Source organism: Nelumbo lutea, chromosome 2 (genome assembly GCF_056320005.1).
Source record: "Nelumbo lutea isolate HS-2025 chromosome 2, American lotus-T2T, whole genome shotgun sequence".
Taxonomy (NCBI): domain Eukaryota; kingdom Viridiplantae; phylum Streptophyta; class Magnoliopsida; order Proteales; family Nelumbonaceae; genus Nelumbo; species Nelumbo lutea.
The window spans coordinates 35972609-35995925 of NC_142685.1; the positions used below are offsets into that span (position 1 = coordinate 35972609).

Sequence of the window (23317 nt, forward strand, 5' to 3'; positions counted from 1 at the left end):
TTTTATAACTAAAATAAAAATTTGGCCCAAAAACCATTGTCAGACAAGTTGACAATTTGAACGCTTGAATCAGAAGTTAACATCATGCCCTCCCAATGGCTAGTACCGGAGATGTTCTTCACAATGCACACTGAGATGTGTACGTGGGGTGCCTGCGGGGTGCGCCCTGTAAGGCGCTGATGTAAATCATGTGATCTCTTGAATAAACAGGTCACTGACAAATTCAGTGATTTTTTGAGAAAATAATGGTTCGAGCCTTCAGGGTGAAACGGAACTGATACCCTAACCGGTTTCTGTGCCAAATGGTCCGATCATCCATGTCAACTATGATTTGAAAACCTTGGTTTATGTACTTGCTTTTGCAAAATGTGATGCACGTTGTGATATTGTTTCGAGCATGGATCGGATCCGGATTTGTTATGGCTAAACCCATGTCCCAATGATAACAAGCCTATTGGATCCAGGTTGATCTTAATGAGATTCTACACCAAATCTGATTTCAATTGTAGTGGGACCCATTTATCCAGCCAGATCCATTTAGAAACATGGATCATCCATTCAGACGGCTGTTTAGTAACGGCTGAAGTTGCTAGACTGAATATCCTATTTTTCTGTCTTTTACAAGATAAAATAATTAAATAACAAAATAATTTGAGGTTATAATAATTTACCCAACTTCAGTTCAAGTGTTCAGCTTATGGGGTTGATTTGGCCCGATCTATTCATGCACGGACACATGGAAGCATCCTAATGATTGGATATTGATTTGGCATTCTCTGCCACCTCAGCGAGCCAGGTCACCTCGAGTACCTCGAGCACCTTGGCCAAGACCAAGGTCCGAGTAGCTCGTGATGGTCCAACATATCGAGTGATACGTAGCTAACTTCTAGAAGCAAGTCAGCTGTCTCCGACCTCTTCGGGATCACGCCACACATTTACAGGTCTTATCCTTATTCCGCCCGGATCAGACAAACTTGATAAGTTTTATCAGCTAGTATGAAGTTCACATCTTAGTGTGGAACGAACTCCTACCAGCACAGGCTGAAGATCTTAGAGGTGTTTCGTAAGACTTATGGTAGCTCATCTATATAATGGCATCAACCCCAACGACATAAGGTACATTAGATTTATTGCTCACTACCCTACTACCATACAAGCTTTCAACTCGCACTAACGAATACTAACTTAAGCATTGGAGCACCCACACTAGGTAAGCCACCCCAAGTCCTCTGAGCCTTCCTCTTTTGTAGTTCGACCAACTAACAAAGCAGACTGACATTCGAGCTACCCTCCAACTAAGAGCATCCAGATTGTACACCATCATCAACCATTAAGAAGCACAAGACCTTAAAAAATATTCACTTAAAGACAAAACAATAAGCTTTTCAATTCAGCCACTTCAGATGTTATCAAATAGCCCCCTAATAAACATAGAACCAAGAGGATATGAAATCTAACTGCATCAATTACTTGTCATACCAGTGCTCCTTGGATTGCAATTACATAAAGCATCCTAACTTTATCCGTATGGTTACATATAGGCCCCATTCCCTTTGCACGGAGTTACTTATTTGGATAATTGCATTTACTCATGTTCTTTTATTTCTTCCATACTTATCATGGGGCGCCAATATGATCTCAGTAAGTGATACTTAGGAAAAACAATTTTTCATAGACCCTACATAAATTTGGAAAAAAACATGGGTTTTCTTGATGAATGGATACACTCTCAAAATCCAAAAAATGGCTCAACTCAAACCCTATTGGGTCGGGCCATTCAAATTTTAACAAATGCTCAACCCAACCTGATCCAGCTGGTTGCACCCATTATAGTGAGTTGTAATAAAAACAAGGAAGTACTTCTTTGCTTTTACAGCTTGCAATTCAATGTTGGAGCTTAAACTCTTATGAGAGAACAACAAATAGACAGGCAAAATATACGAATGCACAAACTGTACAATGAAGCAGAAAAGTGAATCAGTGATAAAGTGCAACATCACAATTGATATCTTTAGGAAAATTATTAGGCTGTAAAGTTTTTACAATATAAAGGTACATCAATTGAAAAGTGAAACGATCGATTTAAACATAGTTGATGTAACCGTTTTCGGCCACATACCAATATTTTGTGATGTAAAATTTTTTGGCTAAGTACCTCGTCATTTGACCCGGTGGTGGTGTGCCTTAGTGATGAGCTACTTGGTGGTGAACTGCCTACTGGCGAACTGCTTGGTGGAGAACTACCTGAGGGTGAACTGCTTGGTGGTGAATTGCCCGGTCGCGAACTGTCTGGTGGCGAACTGCCTGATGGCGAACTGCCTGGTGGCGAACTGCCCGGTGGAAAACTGCCCGATGGCAAATTGCCCGGTGGCGAACTGCATGGTGGCAAACTGCCTAGTGGCGAACTGCCCGGTGGCGAACTGCCTGGTGGCGAACTGTTCGGTGGTGAACTGCCTGGTGGCGAACTGCCTGGTGGCGAGCTGTTCGGCGACGAACTCCCTACTAGGCGGCCGGTGACTTAGAGAATGATGGAGCTCCCTGGTGCGACGCAATCCGACTGCCCTCAGCATGAGGTGGTCTTCTTTCCTTTATAGGCAGTGGGAGCTGAGGGACCTGCGAGAACTCCATCTTTTCCTCCTCTTTGTAGGTGGCGGGAGCTGAGAGATCTGTGAGAATTCCATCTTTTCCTCCTCTTTGTAGGCGGCGGGAGCTGAGGGACCTGCGAGAATTGAATCAGAGGTACCGGGGGTATTTTCCCGACGGGGGCTCTCCAACGCTTAAGTTAGCACTCTTATTGTAGAGAGCTTTGAAGATAATATGATAGAGCTAAAGAGCAGGGGTTACTTCCCTTTTTTCCATCCTCCTCCCCTTTGGGGGGTGAGGTCTTTATATACCGGAGTCCTCGCGGGTTAGGTGGGTGAAAAGCCTCCAAACGGTAAGACTTGTCACATCCTGTCAGAACCAGGGTACGGTAGTGAACTCCTCGAGGTCGTCAGGCTGGCACTTGTGTCAGGCGGCCAGGTCGGCACCTGGGCCGGGTTGTTAGGGGGGCGCCTGCGTCAGTTGGCGGGTCGGTGTCTGGGCCAGGTCGTCAGGTTGGCGCTTGTGTCAGTCGACGGGTCAGTGTCTAGGCCAGGTCGTCAGGTTGGCACCTGTGTTAGTCGGCGGGTCGGTGTCTAAGCCAGGTCGTCAGGTTGGCACCTGTGTCAGTCGGCGGGTTAGTGTCTAGGCCAGGTCGTCCGGTTGGCGCCTATGTTAGTCGGCGGGTCGATGTCTAGGCCAGGTCGTCAGGTTGGCGCCTGTGTCAGTCGGCGGGTCAGTGTCTAGGCCAGGTTTGTCGGTGGGCGCCTTATGGGCGGCTTGGCCGGATCATGTGCTAGGCTGGTCTAGGTCGGCCAGGTCGCGCAGGCCGCGCGTAGTTCGTGCAGGCCGCGTGCCAGGCCGTGCGTAGTTCGCGCAGGCCGTGCGCCAAGTCGCGCGCAGTTCGCGCAGGCGCGTGTCAGGCCTCATGTAGGTCGCGCCAGGCCGGCCAAACTGGTGCCCGGGTGGGTCACCAACTTCGTAAGTTTGTTGACTGGGTATTTACCTAGTTGTCACGAGATACCACGTGTCACAATTCCACTGAAGGATCAAATCTGCCCTCATCAATATTGAACCATTTAAGTGAAAAAATATAATCCGTGCATGTAAAAAATTGCTGTAAAATTTATCCCAGTTCTCATTTATACTCAAATCAAAGACAGCCTTATTACGTTTTACAAAACATAAATCAATGAAAAGGTAAATAGACATGGGAACTTGCTTTGCAACTTCGGATTGCCTTCCCTGCACTTCCTTGCCATGCCAACACGGCTGCTACAGTGTGAGCGGCATGACAAAGTGGGTCGTGGCGTCGTGGCGGCTGGGCACAACCTACATTACACCTATAGAGGCTGGAAGCCTGGAAGCCTGGGACACTGACCCAAAGAGTCCAAAGAAGGCTATAGCTCAAAGTGATTAAATGAGGTTGGGTCCACCAACTGAATCAGTTGCCTCCAGGGTTAGCCCAAAATTGAAGATAATTGCTTCTTTGATTCACAAAAGGGTCATATGATCTTAGGGCCCAAATTTGATATAGCCTAGCCTAGCTAGCTAAACTGGTATCTGTGGTTGAGCCTGCCTTGCTCCATGTGTAGTCACCTTTTCTCGAGAGTAGGAGTGTTGCTTTTTGTGGCATTCTCCTCCCACGGAGAATGTTGGTTCTCTCCAGTACCAGCTTGTCAAGAGTCAAGACAATGGGCATTTGGCTTATATGCACATGCATTGAATTGCTTTATGTGAATCCTTGTATGCACATGCATAGTACAGTTCCGGGGTGTCTGTGTGCCATGTTTATCAAGAGAGCTTTCTACCATGTGTAGCTAGATACTGATTGATTGATGTTTAATTGTTTCGAAATTTATGTACTTGGACTACCAATTGATGCAAATTTAGCAATAAAATTTACAGAAATAAGGCAGAGAGCTTAACAACCATTAATCAATTTATATGACTGAACTAGAAAAATAGGATGCAATTAATGACAAAAAGAAAACATTTTGTTACCAACAAGGGTTTACCGGGTTGATGACATCACAGGTTGACCCGACCCCTTAATCCAGATGGTTGAATCACTGACCCATTGACCCAGAGGGGAAAATGGTTCCATCATTTTTAAAGAAAAAAAAAAAGAGCATTATTTTATGATAACACTACATAGTTTCTTGCATTGCTTATGGCATGGCTGTGAGAGAGAGGGTGGGAAAGTATTCCCATGAACCATTTGAGAGATATATCCACACAAGGCCGTTGAATCTGCCTTTATACTTAAACCATCACTCTAAAACAAGCAATCCAAGTGATAAGCCTTGAACCTTCAAGCATGGGAGAGAGAACCAGCAGGCAGGAACAAAGACAAGGAACTCAATCAAACCCTTGTTGAGTGAGTAAAGGGTGGAAGTGGCAACAGAATCATTCAAAGGCAGCTGTAGAAAGAGGAATAAAGTAGCAACATATTAAGGTAGGTAGGTTTAACTGGAGAAAGAAGTAAGAATCAGTCTACAAAAGCTCACGGTTTTCCTTTTAAAATATAGATTGATGTTATTTTAATTTTATCTAAAGATGATAAACAATTGCATCAGTCCGCTTCAATTTAGTCTTGTTAATTGTTTTATTTATTCCTTAATTTCGAATACTTGGTTTTCAATTGATTAATGTCTATTTATCTTTGATTCTTACTGCTACTTCTTTTAATTTCTAATCAACAATAAATTTAACAAATCATATTTTCTTTCCACAACCAAGATCGGAAAGCAACCTATGTTCATCATTTTGCTTAAACCTCTTATGTACCGTACCACTCACTGTTTACAGAACATGAGCAATTAAGGGCTTAATTTGTTTGTAAAGAAACATTAGCATGACCCACTGTTTGTCCAGCTTGGCTTAATTTGTTTTACTCTACTTTTAGTTCTAGTTCTAGATGGCCCAATTTGCATTTGGGTTCTTTTTGTTTTTATAACTTTTTCTTGTTCCATAAGTGGAATCCAATGAAATTTCTCTGTTTCTTTTATCAGAAGAATCCAAGGGAGCTTTTTGTTTTTATTTTCCAAAGCATGCTTTTTGTTTATGCAATGGTTCTTTACAAACGAATCTTCCCTTGCAATTGCCAATTTTCCATTTTGTCAATGTTAAAACCTACCAATACGGGTTAAAGTAAACGCAGTCTCAATTCTTTAAGGACACAAACCGAAGTAGAACCGCTGAACCAACTCTATTATTAATTAACAAATCTACTGATTCTCTTACCTTCTCTTTTTTAATTTATAAGGTACTAGTGGAACCTATACGATACATGTGATTTATTAAGTTAAAGATAAACAACAGAAATAAGTAAAAGTATACAATTTTTTTATATATTAATTAATAATTATTTAAATTTTATATATTATTTTTAATAATTTTTTTTACAATATAAAACAATAATTACGTTTAGATAAGGTTGTTTATCAAACTTAGGGATGACAATTTTCCCCATTTTCCCTTGACTTTGGTGGGGATCTGCCCTGAATGGGGCAAGGATGGCAATGATTTTTCCCCCATGGGGATGGAGATAGAGAAATTTTCATCCCCATTGGTGGGGATGAGGAGAGTACTCCCTGCCCCGCATGGACCCCAATCCCCGCCCCATGGGGTCCCCGCTAATATATATGAATTTATATGCATACGTTTATATATGTATATATGTACACATACGTTTATGTATGTGTAAATTTTAAAGAATATGGTTGAATATGTTTGAATTTTTTTTAATAGTATTGTAAATTTTAATTAATTTATTTTTATTTTTGAAATAAAATAGAAAACAAAAACATAATGGTTGACATTATAAAGAATCACGAGAAGTGGAGATTCCCATGGAGATGGGGATGGGGAAAACTTTGTCCCTTTTAGCGTGGATGGGGATTTTCACGGGGATGGGAATGGGGAGAGGCTCCTCGTCCCCGCCTTGCTCCGTCACCATTCCGAATCAAACTAATTAAATTAACCAACTTGATTTCTATTATTTCCAATTGGCTTTGGTTCAACAATTTTCCAACTCTACTAAGTTGGATCAATTTTGCATTGGCAATTTGTAAACTCACTAAAATCGAACGACCTGACCATAGATATATATTAATATTTTATATTTTAAATATACTTTTTAATATGGGAAAATGAGAAAATTTCAATATTTTTAGGCTAAAATTGTTTATATCATAAATTTATTTTTTAATAATACCATTGTAATTTTTTAAGTTTACATCTTTTGAACCAATTGACCAAACAAAAAATTGATCGAAACTAATATAACCTAACTGACCAACCCCCCAACCTAACCATGTCAATTTGGTTGGCCAAACAACCTACAATTTAGCCAAACCAACCCGTGAACAATATTTTGATCTCCAATAATTATTACAAATTTATAGAAAAAATACATAATAAATTAATTTAAAAAGCTAAATAACAATAGTTTAAACTCCAATAGTTATTGAAAATTTTCTATTAAATAACAAAAAAATAGATTCATACATAATTATTGAAAATATATTTATCACAAAAAACATCAAATAATTACTAAAATATAATAAATATTAATTTTATTATAGATAAATATGTAATAAATAAAGATTAAAATTTTAAATTATTATTAATAAACAATAAATTTTTTGAAAGTTATTTTGTGGAATTATTGATTGGAATAAAAGAAATTAGTTATCTATAATATTATTTATTTATTAAAATACTATCATTATTTAAATTTTAAAATATTAATTACTTGTTGAATTTAATAATCCATAAAATTATAATAATATTAATACTTAATTTTTTTAGTTTAACTATTTAAAATCTAGTTATGTTAAATATTTCATTATTTAAAATATTTAGTTATTCAACTAAATATTTAAATTCTTAATCTATTTATTATAATTGAAATTTATTCAGTAACTATTTAAAATATATTATAATTAATTTAAAATATTAATTTTAATATTTTGTTACTTAAGATATTTAGTTATTGAAATATTTTCATCTTTAATGTTATATTTTTATTATTTGAATAATATTTAGCTTGAATAATCCAGAAAATCATAATTTATATTATTTGTACATAATTTCATGATTTTTTAAAAATATATAGTTATTAATAATATGAATATTTTTAAATCGATTACAATGATTTTTGGTCTTTTAAATAAATATTTTAAAATTATTATATAATTTTGTTAGAGTATTTAAATAATTCTTAATTTCTTTATTTCAAACTTTATTTAGATAGATGTAGATAAAAAGTGTGGGAGAAGATAAATAAGAAATAGAGATAATTTAGGAGAGAAACCCTCTACTAAATTATAGATCATTTAGGAGAAAGTTGGGGATAGTGGGGGAGGTTGTTTAAGAGAAATTTTAGGATAAGAGAGAGAGTGGAGAGAGAGAGAGAGAGAGAGAGAGAGAGAGAGATTTTAGGAAGATTTTTTTTGGAGAAAGTAGAGTTTCTAATTGGTAGTTTCGAAAATGGCATAAATTAAAAAAAAATTCAAGAATTCAAAAAAAGGATAAAATTTTTAGACTTCCTTATTTTAATATATATATATATATATATATATATATATACATATATAATGTTGGAAGAATCATTTATCATGTGAAAATATATAAAATTGGTTCAGGTCTTATATATATATATATATAATGTTGGAAGAATCATTTATCTTGTGTAACGAGGTTTGAGAAGTTAGGTTTAAGGGCCTGTGTGGATGGCCTAGACCATTGATAGGTCTACTTCAAACTTAGAAGATGGAACCTACTAAAAGGATAGAGGTGGACACCGAATCAATGCACTAAGAACAAAACGCAAATGGATGGCCTAGCCTCTAGGCTTTGGCACCCTCCCATAGAGGTGCAAATCAGTGTCGGGCCTCCTCGGCACGGTACGCGAGCCCTGTCAAGCCTGACACAATGGTCTGGGTTTGCTGGACCTGGGGTTCTAGGTCCATGGGTTGGGACAGCACGCGGCACAACCCGGCTCGCAGGCCTGTAGCAAGCCGTGCTCGGCCTGTCCAATGCCCCAACGACTAGTTTCAACTTTTTTTTTTTGGGGGGGGGGGTTTATAGAAATACCCCCCCTCCTCCCAACAACTATAAATATCTATAAAGGAGGGGTGTTTATGTATTTTAGTTTTGGGGTGGAGAAAGAATGACACAAATGCCCCCCAATAGCTATATAACACCTAGTTTGGAGGCATTTTGGGTAAAGTGTTAAATAACTTTACAATGACCAAAACCAATTCCTAATATGTTTAATGTCGACAATATTCAATTGTAGCATGGTAGTATTAACACCAATATGGATGTTATTGATATTAATGGAACTTCCTCCCCTAGTAATGATACTAAGGGAAAGAAAAAGAAGGCCACTAAGTTGATTAACTTGGTTTGAAAAATATTTAAAACAGAGGAGGTTCAGTGGAAGGGAAAAAGAGTTGTTTGCCAAAAATGTAGGAAAGACTTTAGCTATTATAGCAAAAGTGGTACTGACCATTTGGGTAAACATTTGTTCACCCATGAGAAAGAAGAATAAGAAGGAGGAGGAGGAGGGAGGGACAAAAACAACACAAACATAAATTGAGCAGGGGGTCTTGGTACTTTTAAATATTCTCAAAAAAATGAGGCAAGAATTAGCAAAATACATTGTACATGCTGAACAACCATTTTTGTTAGCTAAAGATATTAAACTTGAAAACTGGTTACATAATTTTATAAATCCACAATTTAAAAAAGTTTCTAAGAATACTATTAGATTAGATGCTTTAAAAAATTTTTATTCATATAAACAAATTTTAATTTATATGTTATCAAATCTTAATTCTAAAGTTGCAATTATTTCTAATATTTGGACTTCTAAATTAACATAAGTTATATTTGTGTTACCGGTCATTTTATTGATGAAAATTGGCTTTTAAGTAAAAGAATTTTAAGTTTTATTAGGCTTGAATGGCTACATACTAGCCTAGCTATTGTTGCAAGTATTTTAAATACTTTACATGCTTATGGAATTGACAATAAATTATTTTCTATTAGTTTTGATAATCTAGTAATAATGATTAACAATAAATAGTTTAAAATTTCAATTAAAATCACGTTTAAATAATTTTATATCAGATGTGCATGTCACATCTTAAATTCATGTATTCAGGATGCTTTAAATATTATTTCTACTCATATTTCTAAAATTAGAAATTGTATTATATATATATATATATATATATATTAAAATTTTTAGAGCAAGAAAACAAGAATTTAAATATTTATGTCAAGATTATGATTTAAAATATAAACATTTTATATTAGATGTTAAACATAGAAGGAATTCTATTTATGCTATATTAAAAAGTTGTATTTCCCACAAACAAATTCTTAGTGATTTTAATAAAGCAAAAGTGCCTATTGATATTATATTTGAAGAAGACTGGGAAATGACAATTTGTATAAGAGATTATTTTAACAGTTTTATGATGCAACTAATGAATTATCGGGTATTTATTATCTAACTAGTTGTAATTTAGCTTATCAATTAATGATGATTAGTGATTATTTTGCAAAATATAGAAAGAATCCACAGTTTAAAAGTATTGTTGAAATAATTGAAAATAAATTTAAAAAATATTGGGAGAATATTTCTCCTCTTTATTGCTTAGTTACAATATTAAATCCTAGGATTAAGAAGATGGTTTAGATATTTTACTTGAAACATATTGTGAAAATATGAATATTGAAATTGGAAATAAAAAAGAAGAAATTAATAGTTTATTATTTAAAATGTATAGTTTATATGAATCTGAAGTAACATGAAATAATAAAACTTTCTATAACTTGTACAACTGCATCTAGCCTGGTGGAGTGAACATAAAAAAATAAAAAAAATTATTTTGTTCTCGTAGCACATGATCTATTAATTCCTCCAGTGTCAACAATTCCATCGGAGTCTTGTTTTAATAAAGGTACTAGAGAGTTGGACAACAAGAGAAGTTGTACGAATGATGAAAGTCTAGAGATGTGTATTTGCTTTAAAAATTGACTAGATGCCGAAGATAGATTATAATACAAAGAAAGGCATGACATTATACCTGATGTTTCACTTGAAGCAAATGATCAAAGTCAAGAACAATAGGAGAAAATGATAAAATCAACATCTTTTGTATACTCAATAGTTTTATAGCATTTTTTTTTTCAAATTATTGTAAAATTTGTTTCAATTTTATTTAATTTATTTGATTTTTTAATAACATAATTTTTATTTTCAATTTGTAACTATATTATATTTTTTATATTTTATTAATTTATTTCATTTTTCAATTTTCATATTTCATTCATCCAACCATTGTATGCTTTGTATCATTCAAATTTAAATGAAATAAAATTCCTATATTTTTTCAATGAGTTAGTCTCTTTGACTTCTCATATGGTTAAGTATTTTTTTTTATTTCTTTGTTAGATTTCTTATTTTTCACATAATTTCCAAAGAAAAATTAAATATTTTAGTTTTACTTAGCAAAGAAATAAAAATAAAAAATAAAAAATGTCAAAAAACCAAAAAACAAAGAAACGAAAAATAGTTTGGCCCGGTTGAGTCCACGCCCAAGGCCTAGCCATAGCACGGTCTGCAGTTGGCCCAGCCAGGCCCGCGGCATGGGCCCACATGGGCTTGGCCATGGGCCATGCCGGGCCGACCCCCCCAAATTATCCCTGAGAGGGCAACACAGCCCAGGATGGCCCACACTTTGCGTGGGCTGTAGGCGGCCTGGCACGACACGTTTTACACCTCTACCCTGCCAACTGGAGCAGTCACAGAGACGTTCTCATGGGCGGGAAGGTCTACCAAGTCACCAACCATGGCAGCACACAGAAGCTTTCTTCTGAGAAATGATTTAACAGAAAGAAGGGTTGCAAGCAACTTCTGAACAAAACAAGCAGTTATTTGGATTGAAAGAATTTCAAGCACCAATATGGGTAGAAGCTTAAGAAACAAATGACAAGTCTGATCAAACTAATATACAGATGTCTATACACGAAAAGAAATGAAGAAATAAGCAAAATAAGGTAGATGAACACATCAAGAAGCTAGTGAAATAAATGAAGATATACTGCAAATCCTTCCCTTCCTAGTCTAGTCTCTACACTGGTCTAATCTCTGCTCAGTGGTCTAAGGGTATCTCTTCCTCCATCCAGAATAGTAATTGTCCTCTCTGTTGTTCCTGAAAGCACAACAACCAATGGAGTAGACAATGATGAGGAAGATGAGGAAGATAATGTTGAGAACGGCAACTTTCTTCCAATCCTTCTTGAGGTTGTCCAGCACTCCAGCCTTGCAAGAGTCGCAGTTGAAGCACAGCTCTCCGGCGGGGTTGTCCCAAGCAGTACAATCAGTTAGGGTGCTTGCTGTGTTTGTTTTGTTCCAGACCGTTGGTCTCTCATATTGGAAATTGCATGCCGTTGGAGGCTTGCAGCATCCCGACTGCAATCACAAGCAAACGATTGCATCAGATTTTGATGTAATGGTGGATATCAAATTTTCAACTAGAAAACATAAGAATCCAAACTGTTCTGCTTCAATTGAAAAGAAAGAACAACAGTCTGGCAAAAATGAATTGTAAAAAACTGAACTTTTAATCTAAACGGGATCTGAGAAAAGACTGAGCTATCAAAATTGAATAGAAAGAAAAAAAAACAGAAACCAATGTTTTACAACCCCAATGTTGAGCAATCAATAAAAAAGAAAGCCATGCTTAAATCAGTAGTTTTCTAATAAACCAAGTTAAAAAAATGTAGTGAAAATTCAGTCATACAGTTGTGGTGATAGATGGTAGATACCCAAACCCATCTGTGATTTCTACCAAGAACTGAAGGAAAAATTTTCTAATCTCTGTTTCAAGGAATAATGCTGTCAAACAGGAAGAGAAAAGTAGGAAATCCAAAAATGGGAGGTATCTACCAAAAAGTTTCAAGATGAAAATCCCCAAAGTTGATAAAGAAAAAGGAAGAAAAAAAAAAAAGCAAATATAGATGAATCCGATTCTGTTTCTTTGAGAAATTATGACAAATACTCAGAAAACAAAAAATGAAAACCAACATCTGGAAAAAATAAAAGTACCCACATTCAGATTCATACATAAAGAATAAATAAAACGAAAGGAAACAAGGGTATGATGTTACACACCTGGATCGAAGACAAGTGCCGAGCATAAAACTGTTCAACTGTGTCGGTGGCATCGCTAAGGCTATTGCAGACATGGCTATCCATCAAGCAACTCTTGATCTTATTCCAGTTTTTGTTGTTGTTAACCCTCTTCTGCAACCAATTTGAATAATCCCCCAATTTATAATCCTTGTACCCTTTGCCCGACAGAACCTCTCCTGCTCCCTTGTTAGTCACAACGAAAGCGAAGATCGTGAAGCAGAAAAGAAGAACGATGAGGAAGAACATCACGCAGAGATAAACCCAGAGAAGCCATGAGACTCTGCAGCACGCACCGATGAGTCCGGCAAGGGACACCAACATGAGAAACACCCCCAGAGCAATAATGGGTTTGTCGAGGAACTTCTCGCAGTCGGTGCTCGCTCTGTTTGCCAGCCATATTCCACCTCCCAAGATCGGAATCGAGAACAAAAAGACCACGAAGTTCAGAATTCCGATCAAGTTGTTACTCACTCGGAACATCTTCCTTCGTTCTCAAAATATCAATCTATCTACTACAAAGGTTTACAGAAAAGCAATTTGCTACTAAGCAGCTGAGAATAAAAACAGAGAAAGAGAGAGAGAATCACTGATGAGATCAACGACCGATTGAAAGGAATATATATAGGTGCTGTTCAGGACTCGGGACTTTCGTCGATGCAGAGTTTGTTCATACAGTGATTTCATAGAAGATTCTTTTCGGTAGTTCAATTAATTATTAAAATTTGGGTGGAATAAATCAATAATTTACGGTGTTTTCACTTTTTCAGAACGTGTTGCAATTACTAGATCGGGACCCACTAATGGATCCACAGAAAATGCCGACATTAAACGACCAGCGCTCGTTGAACGCTTCAAATGAGGCTGAAGTTTTCAGTGGATGGTGTCGATCTAAAGGGATCAAATGAAGGATAGTGGGTAGAGAACACTAAATCAACCGGGTCAGTAATACACCGAATTACCGATGATCCGAGTCACTAAATCCCTTTTTCAGTCCGAGAAGAGGGCTGAACCGTCATTCTCCCAAAAACTTATAGCCAATCAATCGTATGACCAATCACATGATGCTTTGATTGGCCAAAGCAGCAAAACTCTTCCGGTACATGTCTTTTGGTATGATAGAATATAAATTGTTGGGAGAATGACTGATCAGTTCAGTCAAAACTTTCAGAATTCTGCATTAAGTTGCAATGTACTTAATTTTTTTCCTTTCAACAACTTCAATCCTTTCTTAAATTACCAGATACCCCATCGACCCGATTCCATTATTTCGCAATTCTCAAATTATTGACCACACCGGACCCGAGTATGATTAGGGTCGGCGAATCGGCGAACCGCGTCCGGGAACCGGCCACACGGGAAGCGACCAAGTGAGAGAGACGGTCAATCAAGGCTCAAGGGAATCAGACTCAGATTAGGTGCACGTACATAACAACTACCGTCAACGCGTTAAGATTTTCATTTTTTGGGTAAAACCGTAAATGTGCGGAAATTATTATTATTTTTTTATTCATTTACGGAAACTATTATCGCTAATTTTATTTTTCCATAATTTTCCGTGTAAATTTAATAACACGCGGTTGCGTCTGCGCGTAGCGCTTATAATTGATCTGCTCCCCCCCCCCCCACACCACACAAAACTACTCTCAATTCGAGTCCGGATTACCTGTAAATAAATTACATTCCAACAACCTACCAATATGATCTCACACCGCACGGCGGGTTCCATTTTTTTATGGTGGATCCCTTAGAATATGTTCCATTGGTACAAGATTCCAATTCTCTTAAATCTACTTATAGTGTGTGTGAAGTGTCAATGTATCAAGTTGGATCACCTGTCAACACGTTCCAATGCCCTTCTAACATGATCTTCTAACATGATCTGACATCGTATATTTAAGGATCAAAATTATTGATATAATACATTTTTCATAGCTGATGGGTTTCGAAACACTTGTTTTTGGGAACTCTTTCTTCTATATATGTATGTACGGACTTGTATGATGCATATGTTTTCTTAAGGGAAAGTTAAACAATAGAAATATATAAGAATATATAATTGTTTTATATTTTAACTTTCTAATAATCAATTGGATCAAATTCGACCTGAGTTGGTCTATTTTTTGATATAATCGATCGGCTTTGGTTCAACAATTTTTCAACCCGATCAAGTTAGGTTAGTTTTAATTTGGTCATTTGTAAATTGACCAAAATTGAATCAACTCAATCATATATATATATATATATATAATTTATTAATATTTATATCATAAATTTAGTTTTTTAATAATACCACTATAGTTTATTAAATTTAAATTTAATTTTTAAGTTTAAATCTTTTGAACGAACAAATCAAACCGAAAATAGACCCAAACTGATACAAACCGAGTTGGCGGGGTTACACTAATGGTTAGTCAGTTTTCGGGTGACAAACTCCTAGCCTGACGAAGTCGATTTTGTTGGAAAAATAGCTTGCAACCGAAATGAACCAATCCTTGAACACTTCTAATTTCAGCTAAATAATAGTCTAATCTCTAATGAATAACAATAGTTTAATATCCAATAACTATTGAAAATTTATACCAAAAGTACAAAATTATTGAAAATAAATTTATAATGAAAATACAATAGATATCTAATAAAATACAATATTCACAAAAATACAAAAAAAAAATCAAACGATAAATTATAATTGCTTAATGTCCAATAGTTATTGATAATTTTCTATTAAATAACAAAAAAAAAATAGGTTTATAAATAATCATTGAAAATATATTTATCAAAAAATACAATAAATATTAATTTAGTATATATAAATATATAATGAAAGTACACTATTATTGTGAAATTATTACTAATAAATATTAATTTTTTGAAAGTTATTACAATTATTAATTGATATAAGTGAAATTAGTTGTTTACAAATATTCTTTAGTTGTTTAAATAATATTGTTTAAATGTTCAAAATATTGATTATTTGTTAAATTTAATAATACGTAAAATTATATTTAGTACTATTATTACATAATTCGATATTAATTTTGTAAAATATTAAATTATTATTAACATGAATATTATGCAATCTTTTATAATTATTTTTCTACTTTGAAGCAATTTTATAAATTTATTACATAATATTTTAATCTTAACTATTTAAAATTTAGTCATATTAAATATTTAAATAATATGTAAAATATTTAATATTTTTGTTGTTTGAATTTTATTTATTTTGATGTTTTTACATAATATTAAATAGTTTGTTATATAATTATTTAACTATTTTTAATGTTCTGTTATTTAAGATATTTAGTTATTGAAATATTTAAATAATGTTTTGTTTTTAAATGTTAAATTTTTATTATTTGAATAGCATTTAAATTGAATAATTTGTAAAATTATAATTTATATTGTTACTAGATAATTTCATAATGAATTTTGTAAAAATATAGATCTATTAGTAATATGAATATTATTAAATCTATTATAATTATTTTTTGTGTTTTGAATAAAAAATTTAAAGTTAGTATATAATTTAATTTTAATATTTAAATAATTCTGAAAATTTTTAATTGAAACTTTCATTAGATAGATGTAGATAAAAAGTGGGGGAGAGGATAAATAGGAATTATAGATAGCTTAGGAGAGAATCTCTCCACTAAATTAGAGATAATTTAAGAGATAAATAGGAGTTAGAGATAATTTAGGAGATAAATAGGAATTGGAGACAACTTAGGAGAAAGTGGGGGAAAGTTGTACCAATTGGCTAAACATTAGGGTTGTTCATGGGTCAGGTTGGGTTGGTTTAGTAGTGCTTTTTCAACTGATCCGACCTGGTCGGGTTACCTATAGACCAAACCGAAACCGACCCTTTATTAAGTAAAACTGACATGGTCGGTTTGAGTCAGTTTGGGTCAGTTTGGGTTGGTTTGGGTTTCAACCAACTCCAAGCTTGCACAATGCACATGAAATCAAAGTGTTAATATTATATATAATATTTTAGAATATATTTTTTTTTCTGGAAATATATATTTAAAACCAAAACATATATACAAATATATCAATATATATATATATATATTTCTAATTTCAGGAAATATTATATATATATGATATATTTCAGAATATATATTTTTTCAGATATATATTTATTATTTAAAACTAAAAATATCTATATTTAACACATTTTTTCAGAATATATATTTTTTCACATAACTCGGTTCGGTTTCGGTTTTCACATATGAAGACCGAAACCGACCGATAATGAAGAAAAACCGGCCAACTCGGGTTGGGCCGGGCCGGGCCGGGTTGGTCGGTTTGGATTTATTTGTGAACAGCCCTACTAAACATTAGAAGAGCAAATTACTTTTTCTTTATGGTTGTTAGAAATAGTTAAGCCCATATTATTTCTTATTGGTTTAATGGATAATTATGTAGAATTAAAAAAATAAAAAAAATCAGAAAAAGGAAATTAGGAAAGGGGGTTTAGAGAAAGGAGAGGCAATATATATATACATTGGGCTTGGGTTCGACATGTTTGAATCAAATTCAATTTGAACTTGTTCGAAGAGTCAATAGCAAAGTAAACTTAGGCCAAGTTTGAGAGTGTTTAAAAATAAGTACTTATTTGAATAAACACTTATTTTAGTCCAGGACCACACCATTGAACACTTATTAACGTTTGAAAGCAAGCCTGAAATAAATATTTTAAAAATAAATGTTTATTGAATAAACCCAAAATTATAAGTTTTTAAAGTATTTATACAATAAACCCTTATTCAAAATTTTTTTAATTTTTCGAATACCAATTATAATCCGTCATTGGCAACCAACTCCCACGTTTGACGAAGCGAGAATAACACAGTTATAGACTGTGCCATAACTGTGTCATTCCCTCTAGGCAAGACCGATCAAAGAAAAATCAAACCATTGGCTGACATTCCCTCTTGACGGTGACTATGACATTCTCCTTGGCCTTAGTAAAATCAAACCAGTCCGGCGTCGTCATCGAGTTAATAGAGGTAGCAGGTAAGACCGAGAGTTTTTAGCAAAGGGCCAAAGGCCAAGATGAGGAAGAAATAGTCGGTTTGCCGCCGCTCTTGGCTAGAAGCGACACAACTGGTGGCATCGCCGGTGACTTCCTGGATCGGAACGATGACATGCTACTTGGACATCTCTGAAACCTTGAGAGAGAGAACCCACCACCCACATAAATTTGAAAAAGACTTAGAATACATTTTGAAATTTAAAAAAAAAATGAAGGATAAAAGAATCATAAATGTTTATTGGAGAAAAAATTATTAAAAGCCTAATATAAAATAAAAATAAACACTTAAAAAAACTGAGCGTTAAATAAGAATAAATACTTATTTCAATAAACACTTATTTTTAAGTAATTATTTTTTACATAAACATTCTCAAACATATTCTTAATGATCTAAAATATTTATTAAATTGGATTAGAACTGATACATTTATAATAGATTTACATTGAATTAGGTCTAATTGAAATATTGAACCAATATGCATTTTATTGACAAAAAATAAAAAAATATAGGTGTTACCTGGGTTGAATCTAATTTAAAATCAAACCAGATTGAATGTTTCAAACATTAAACTAAACCCTTCCAAAATGATCCAAAGTATTCATCTCCAATGAACCCTTATTCAACTGAAGAGGATTGAATCAAACATTCGATTCGTTAAATATCATCCAAGATAAAATATTCATAATATACAGGTGTAGTATCTTCTGGGCAGCAGATCCAAACTCAGCTGTGATGAAGTGATATCTGGCTACGAGAACGTTCTCACTTCCTCACGGTGAGATCCAGGGAGAATTCATCCAAATTTTGTTTTGGTAGGTTTGTCGGCGGAGCACGCGTTACCTGAAGAGTGTTGGTGCTACGAGTCAACAACAAAAGAGACAGGTGGCCCATGGGTCATGGATCTTCATTCTTCTGTGCTGTCCATATGTAGTATTTGAAAAGTTCAGCCCACCTGAACCAACATCCACCACTTTATCCTTTTATTTATTTATTTGTGGTTATTACTTCAGATTACGTTACGCTCGCGTAAGCAGCAGGTCATGAGCATACGTCAACCGATTCCACAAGGAGTCGCCTCACCAAATATTTTCGTCGTGTATTGAGAACATCTCTGGGGATGACATTATCGACACTGATATTATTTTTAGAAGATATTTCTAATATACGGGTGGAATGTACTGCAAGGCGTTGTGGGGCGGTTCCTGTAGATGTGATCTCGTTAAACCGTCAAAATCGAACCTCCGGCGCAGGCCCACACTGAATGTTTCCATCAGCGTCTTGATCGTGCCACGTAACGCTGATGTTTTATTAGCAAGTCTGTTGGCTGTAGTTTTCCTTCATGACGCACCACGTCAGATCTGTATACGTAGGGGCCCATTTTAGCTTATCTGACGTGTTAAATGGTTTGATATTACGTATCTTGGGGCTCCATTTCTCAGATAATTCATTATGGGGGAAATATTAAAGTAGTGACATGAATTATCTTTTACAATAAAGGCCCCTCCTGAATTTCTCTGAGTTAATATTTTGCCCCTCATTAGCATCCTATCAATTAATTCATAAAATATTCTATTAAACATTTTTGAAACCCCAAATTACATTTTAGCACAGTTTTTCTTAAATCCTAATTTCTCTCAATTTTCTTTCAATAAAATTAATATCCAGAATGATTTGTTCATTAGGATGTAGAGAACGATTTAAGTGATGTTTGGCGTCAATGTTGATTATTCTTAACCAAATTTTCATTTTTTTTTGAAATCAGTGTTTTCTAAAAATTGGTAACTTTGGTTATTTGGTATCATTTTTACCAGGGTATATTCCTAATTAGTTCCCTTTACTTTGGGGCTATTATCACTTTGGTCCCCAAACTTTAAAATGTGATAATTCAGTACTTGAACTTTCAAAACATGTCAATTCAGTACCTATCGTTAACCAGTTGTTAACCAACCATTAAATGCCTTTGAAAAAGATACAAATGTCCTTCAATTGTCATCTAATTTTCTTTATCAACAATTCAAACATTAACAAAAAAAAAATTAACGGTCCTAAATCCTTGCCTCTTTTATTCAAAGAAGTTGGGGTTGAGAGTGCCCACTGAGACATGACCTTAATTTTTTTCAATAGAAGTAGCAAGGATTTAGGATTGTTAATTTTTTGTCAATGTTTTGATGGTTGATAAAAAAACTAGATGACACTCAAAGGGTATTTTTGTTTTTTTCAAATGTCAATTAACGGACTGGTTAATAATAGATACTGATTTGATAAATTTTGAAAGTTCAAGTACTGAATAGTCACGTTTTAAAATTCAGGGACCAAAATGTGGCACTAGGCCCAAAATATAAGATACTAATTGGGAATTTTCCCTTTCTACCATGTAAACCAATTTTTGAGAAATCGACTTTGAATCTATTTGGCATTGATTCTTAAGAGTTAGGAAATCAAAAAAAAAAAAAAAAATCCCTAAAAAGGCTTATTTCGTAATTTGGGCATTCAGATACCTACAACTGCTAGCAATCTGAATTTGAATTAATTCCAAGAATAAATAAATTGCCATCTTTAGTAGAATTTTTACTTTGTTATTTAATTGTGTCAAGAGTCTTGAATTGTTCTATTCAGTTATTTTTATTTTTCATTTTTTATTTCTATTTATATATGGGCCATTGTAGGGTTGTTATTCCATGGAGCCAAAAAATAAATAAATAGAATTATAAATATCAAGCATAATTGGATTTAATCGGATCAGACCCAATTAATAATTGGGATGATTCTGAGTATATGTCATTGTACCCATTAATAATCCATTCAAGATTGATACACCCTGCCCTGAACCTTGACAACCTAAGGAGGGAAGGAATTTATAATATAGGAAATTAGGGCTTTTTTGGGTTTGCTAGCAGACCTATAGGACTTATAATACCAGATCAGAGCCAAACCGATTATTAATTGGGCTGATCGAGTTAAACACGATAACACCAGATTATATATAACAATTTTAAACTTCAGTTTTTATAATCTAACTTCAATAAAAAGAGTAAATAGTAATTTTGTTTATATTTAAACAAAACAAGCATTCTTTAGCATTTTTTAGGTATAAAATATACTACTATGCATTCTGAAATTTTTATGGCACATTAATTCAATATTTCAATCAATATCATTAAAAACATGTATTCATGTCAAGAGTTATGTTTAGGGATGACAATTTTGTGAGAATTTTCAAACATGTAAGCCGTCTACATCGACTTTGACAGGACCTGCTTAACAAAACAGTGTAGGGTTGGGATTTTAGGGTTTGACCTTAGGGCAATTAGACATCTTTAGCACTAGTCCCTACCACACCATCTACTTCAGAGGGATATACTTATGTGATATAAAATTGGGTGCAAGGTTTAAAGTTTAAGTCTTTCGAGGGGATTAATTTGGATATGACTAGACCTGTTCATGGGCAGGGGTAGCCCAATGGCCCGGCCTACACCCTGGGCCTGATTTCGGGCCTAATACAGTAAGCCCGATTGTGTTACGGGTCAGGCTCGGGATTTGTCAAAAAAGCCTTATGTATTTTATATATTATATAAAATATATAAATAATATAATATTTATTGAAATATATATATATATATATATATATTTATAATTTAATATATACATTTTTTTTATTTTTTTCTTTATAATTTCTCTCACTCACTCTCTCTCTCTCTCTCTCTCTCTCTCTCTCTATTCAGCCACTTCAGTAGTAATAACAACATGGGATAAATTTCGGGCTCGGGCCCAGGCCCGGGCTTTGGGCTTTTTATGAGGGTCGGGCTCGGGTCCAAGTTGTAGGCCCGATGGTCGGGCCGGGCTCAGGCTCGGGCCTTAGAAAAATTTGTTAATACAGAGTGAAAGCCCGACCCGGCCCATGAACAGGTCTAGGTATGACCGCCCATTAACGACTAAAAACTCCTAAATGGAGTCCATGACTTAACGAATAAGAGTAAGTCATTAAATTGTGGGTACACATTAACTAGAGAAGCAGACAAAATACAGATTCACAAAAAGTGTTTCCACGGACCATATTCCCAAAAGATAATATCTGAGAAACGGACAAAATACAAACGAGCTTCAATTTAAGAAAATGTCAAATTTGGTATTGCTCCAAACCACACCTTCTCAATTTCTAAGGCATGGTTTGGAGCATCGTTTTTTATGGAAAAACAATTTCAAACAAATAAACGTTTCCTAGAATATTGTTTTTCTGATGTGGCACTGATGTGTCACCATTTTCTGGAGCAACGACATCAATGTCAAAGAGTTGCTAAGTGTCTTTCCCAAATCTTAGACTGCAAGTCGCTAGAATTGGAGTTTTAATTCCTCAATGTATACTTTTCAGTTCTAAATTCAAGGAAAGATCATGATTATAGCAGCAAAAGCACAATATGGTAATACAAAATCAGCATTTGATCTTTTTCTTTGAAAAATGGTGTAGTATTGAAAAGAAAAGAGGGCAAGACACCCTCCATAAGCATATAGAATGGCCACAAAAACATAATAGATGATTGATACTTCTCCACTGGTTCATAAAGGGGCAATAGGAACCATCCATGAATGACTTTGATGTGGACGCTTTATTGGGAAGACATATCACCACCGGCAACAACAGTAAAGGGAGCAAGATTTGCTGATTCTCATCTTATCTAACTCTAGCTAGATACAATTCTTATCTTATCAATTCAGTCTTATCTTATCTTATTAGTTCAGTAGGATAGATTAAGGGAGTCTTATCTTATCTTATTAGTTCAATCTTATCTTATCTTATCAGTTCAGTCTTATCTTATCTTTATTAGTTCAGTAGGATAAATTAAGGGAGTCTTATCTTATCTTATCAGTTCAGTATGATAGATTAGTAGGGAGTCTTCCTAAAAGTAGGACTCATATCTCTTGTAATTTCCTATTTAAAGAGCTGATATTATTCAATAAAAGCATCGAAAATTTCAGTCAAGAAAGAGAGCAAAGGAGAGTTGGTGATCTCTTGAATAAATCACCTTTAGGGCGCCAAGATAGATTCTTCAAGAAAATGGAGGAACAAAGGAAAACAGGAGGTTTTCCCTATGGACCGACCCGTGACGAGATCCAATTCTCGGGCCCATAATAGACTTCGAAACCCCCATCCACTTATTGAGCATCCATTTAGCTTTGTTTAGCACCATTTTTGCTTTCTAAAGGTTAATAATGAATGAAGTTTGCCAAAAGAGAAGAAGCATGCAACCAGTGACAAGAGATCACCACTCACCAAGTTGAACCACAGGACAAAAGAAAAAGTCCAAACAAAAGAAATCAACCCCTACAAAAGACAGCCAAACACCCCCCCAAAAAAAGACAAATAAAACAAAAACAAGAACTTGGGTATCTGCTTAATAACTTCAGGCATCAAGCCAAAAACAAACCGAGATTCACTCTCACAGCTTCACCCTCCAATTGGGTTAAAAACTTTACATTG

General features: G+C 34.7%; 1 protein-coding gene across 1 annotated transcript; it reads right to left on the bottom strand.

Moving 5' to 3' along the window:
* Positions 1 to 11519: 11519 nt before the first annotated feature.
* Positions 11520 to 13662, bottom strand: TET15 (tetraspanin15). The gene is made up of 2 exons (XM_088968745.1): positions 12779 to 13662; positions 11520 to 12076 (listed from the first exon to the last, which is right to left on the bottom strand). The coding sequence occupies exons 1-2, from the start codon at positions 13277 to 13279 to the stop codon at positions 11765 to 11767; spliced, it is 813 nt and encodes a 270-aa protein (XP_088824871.1). The 5' UTR covers positions 13280 to 13662; the 3' UTR covers positions 11520 to 11764.
* Positions 13663 to 23317: the final 9655 nt, after the last annotated feature.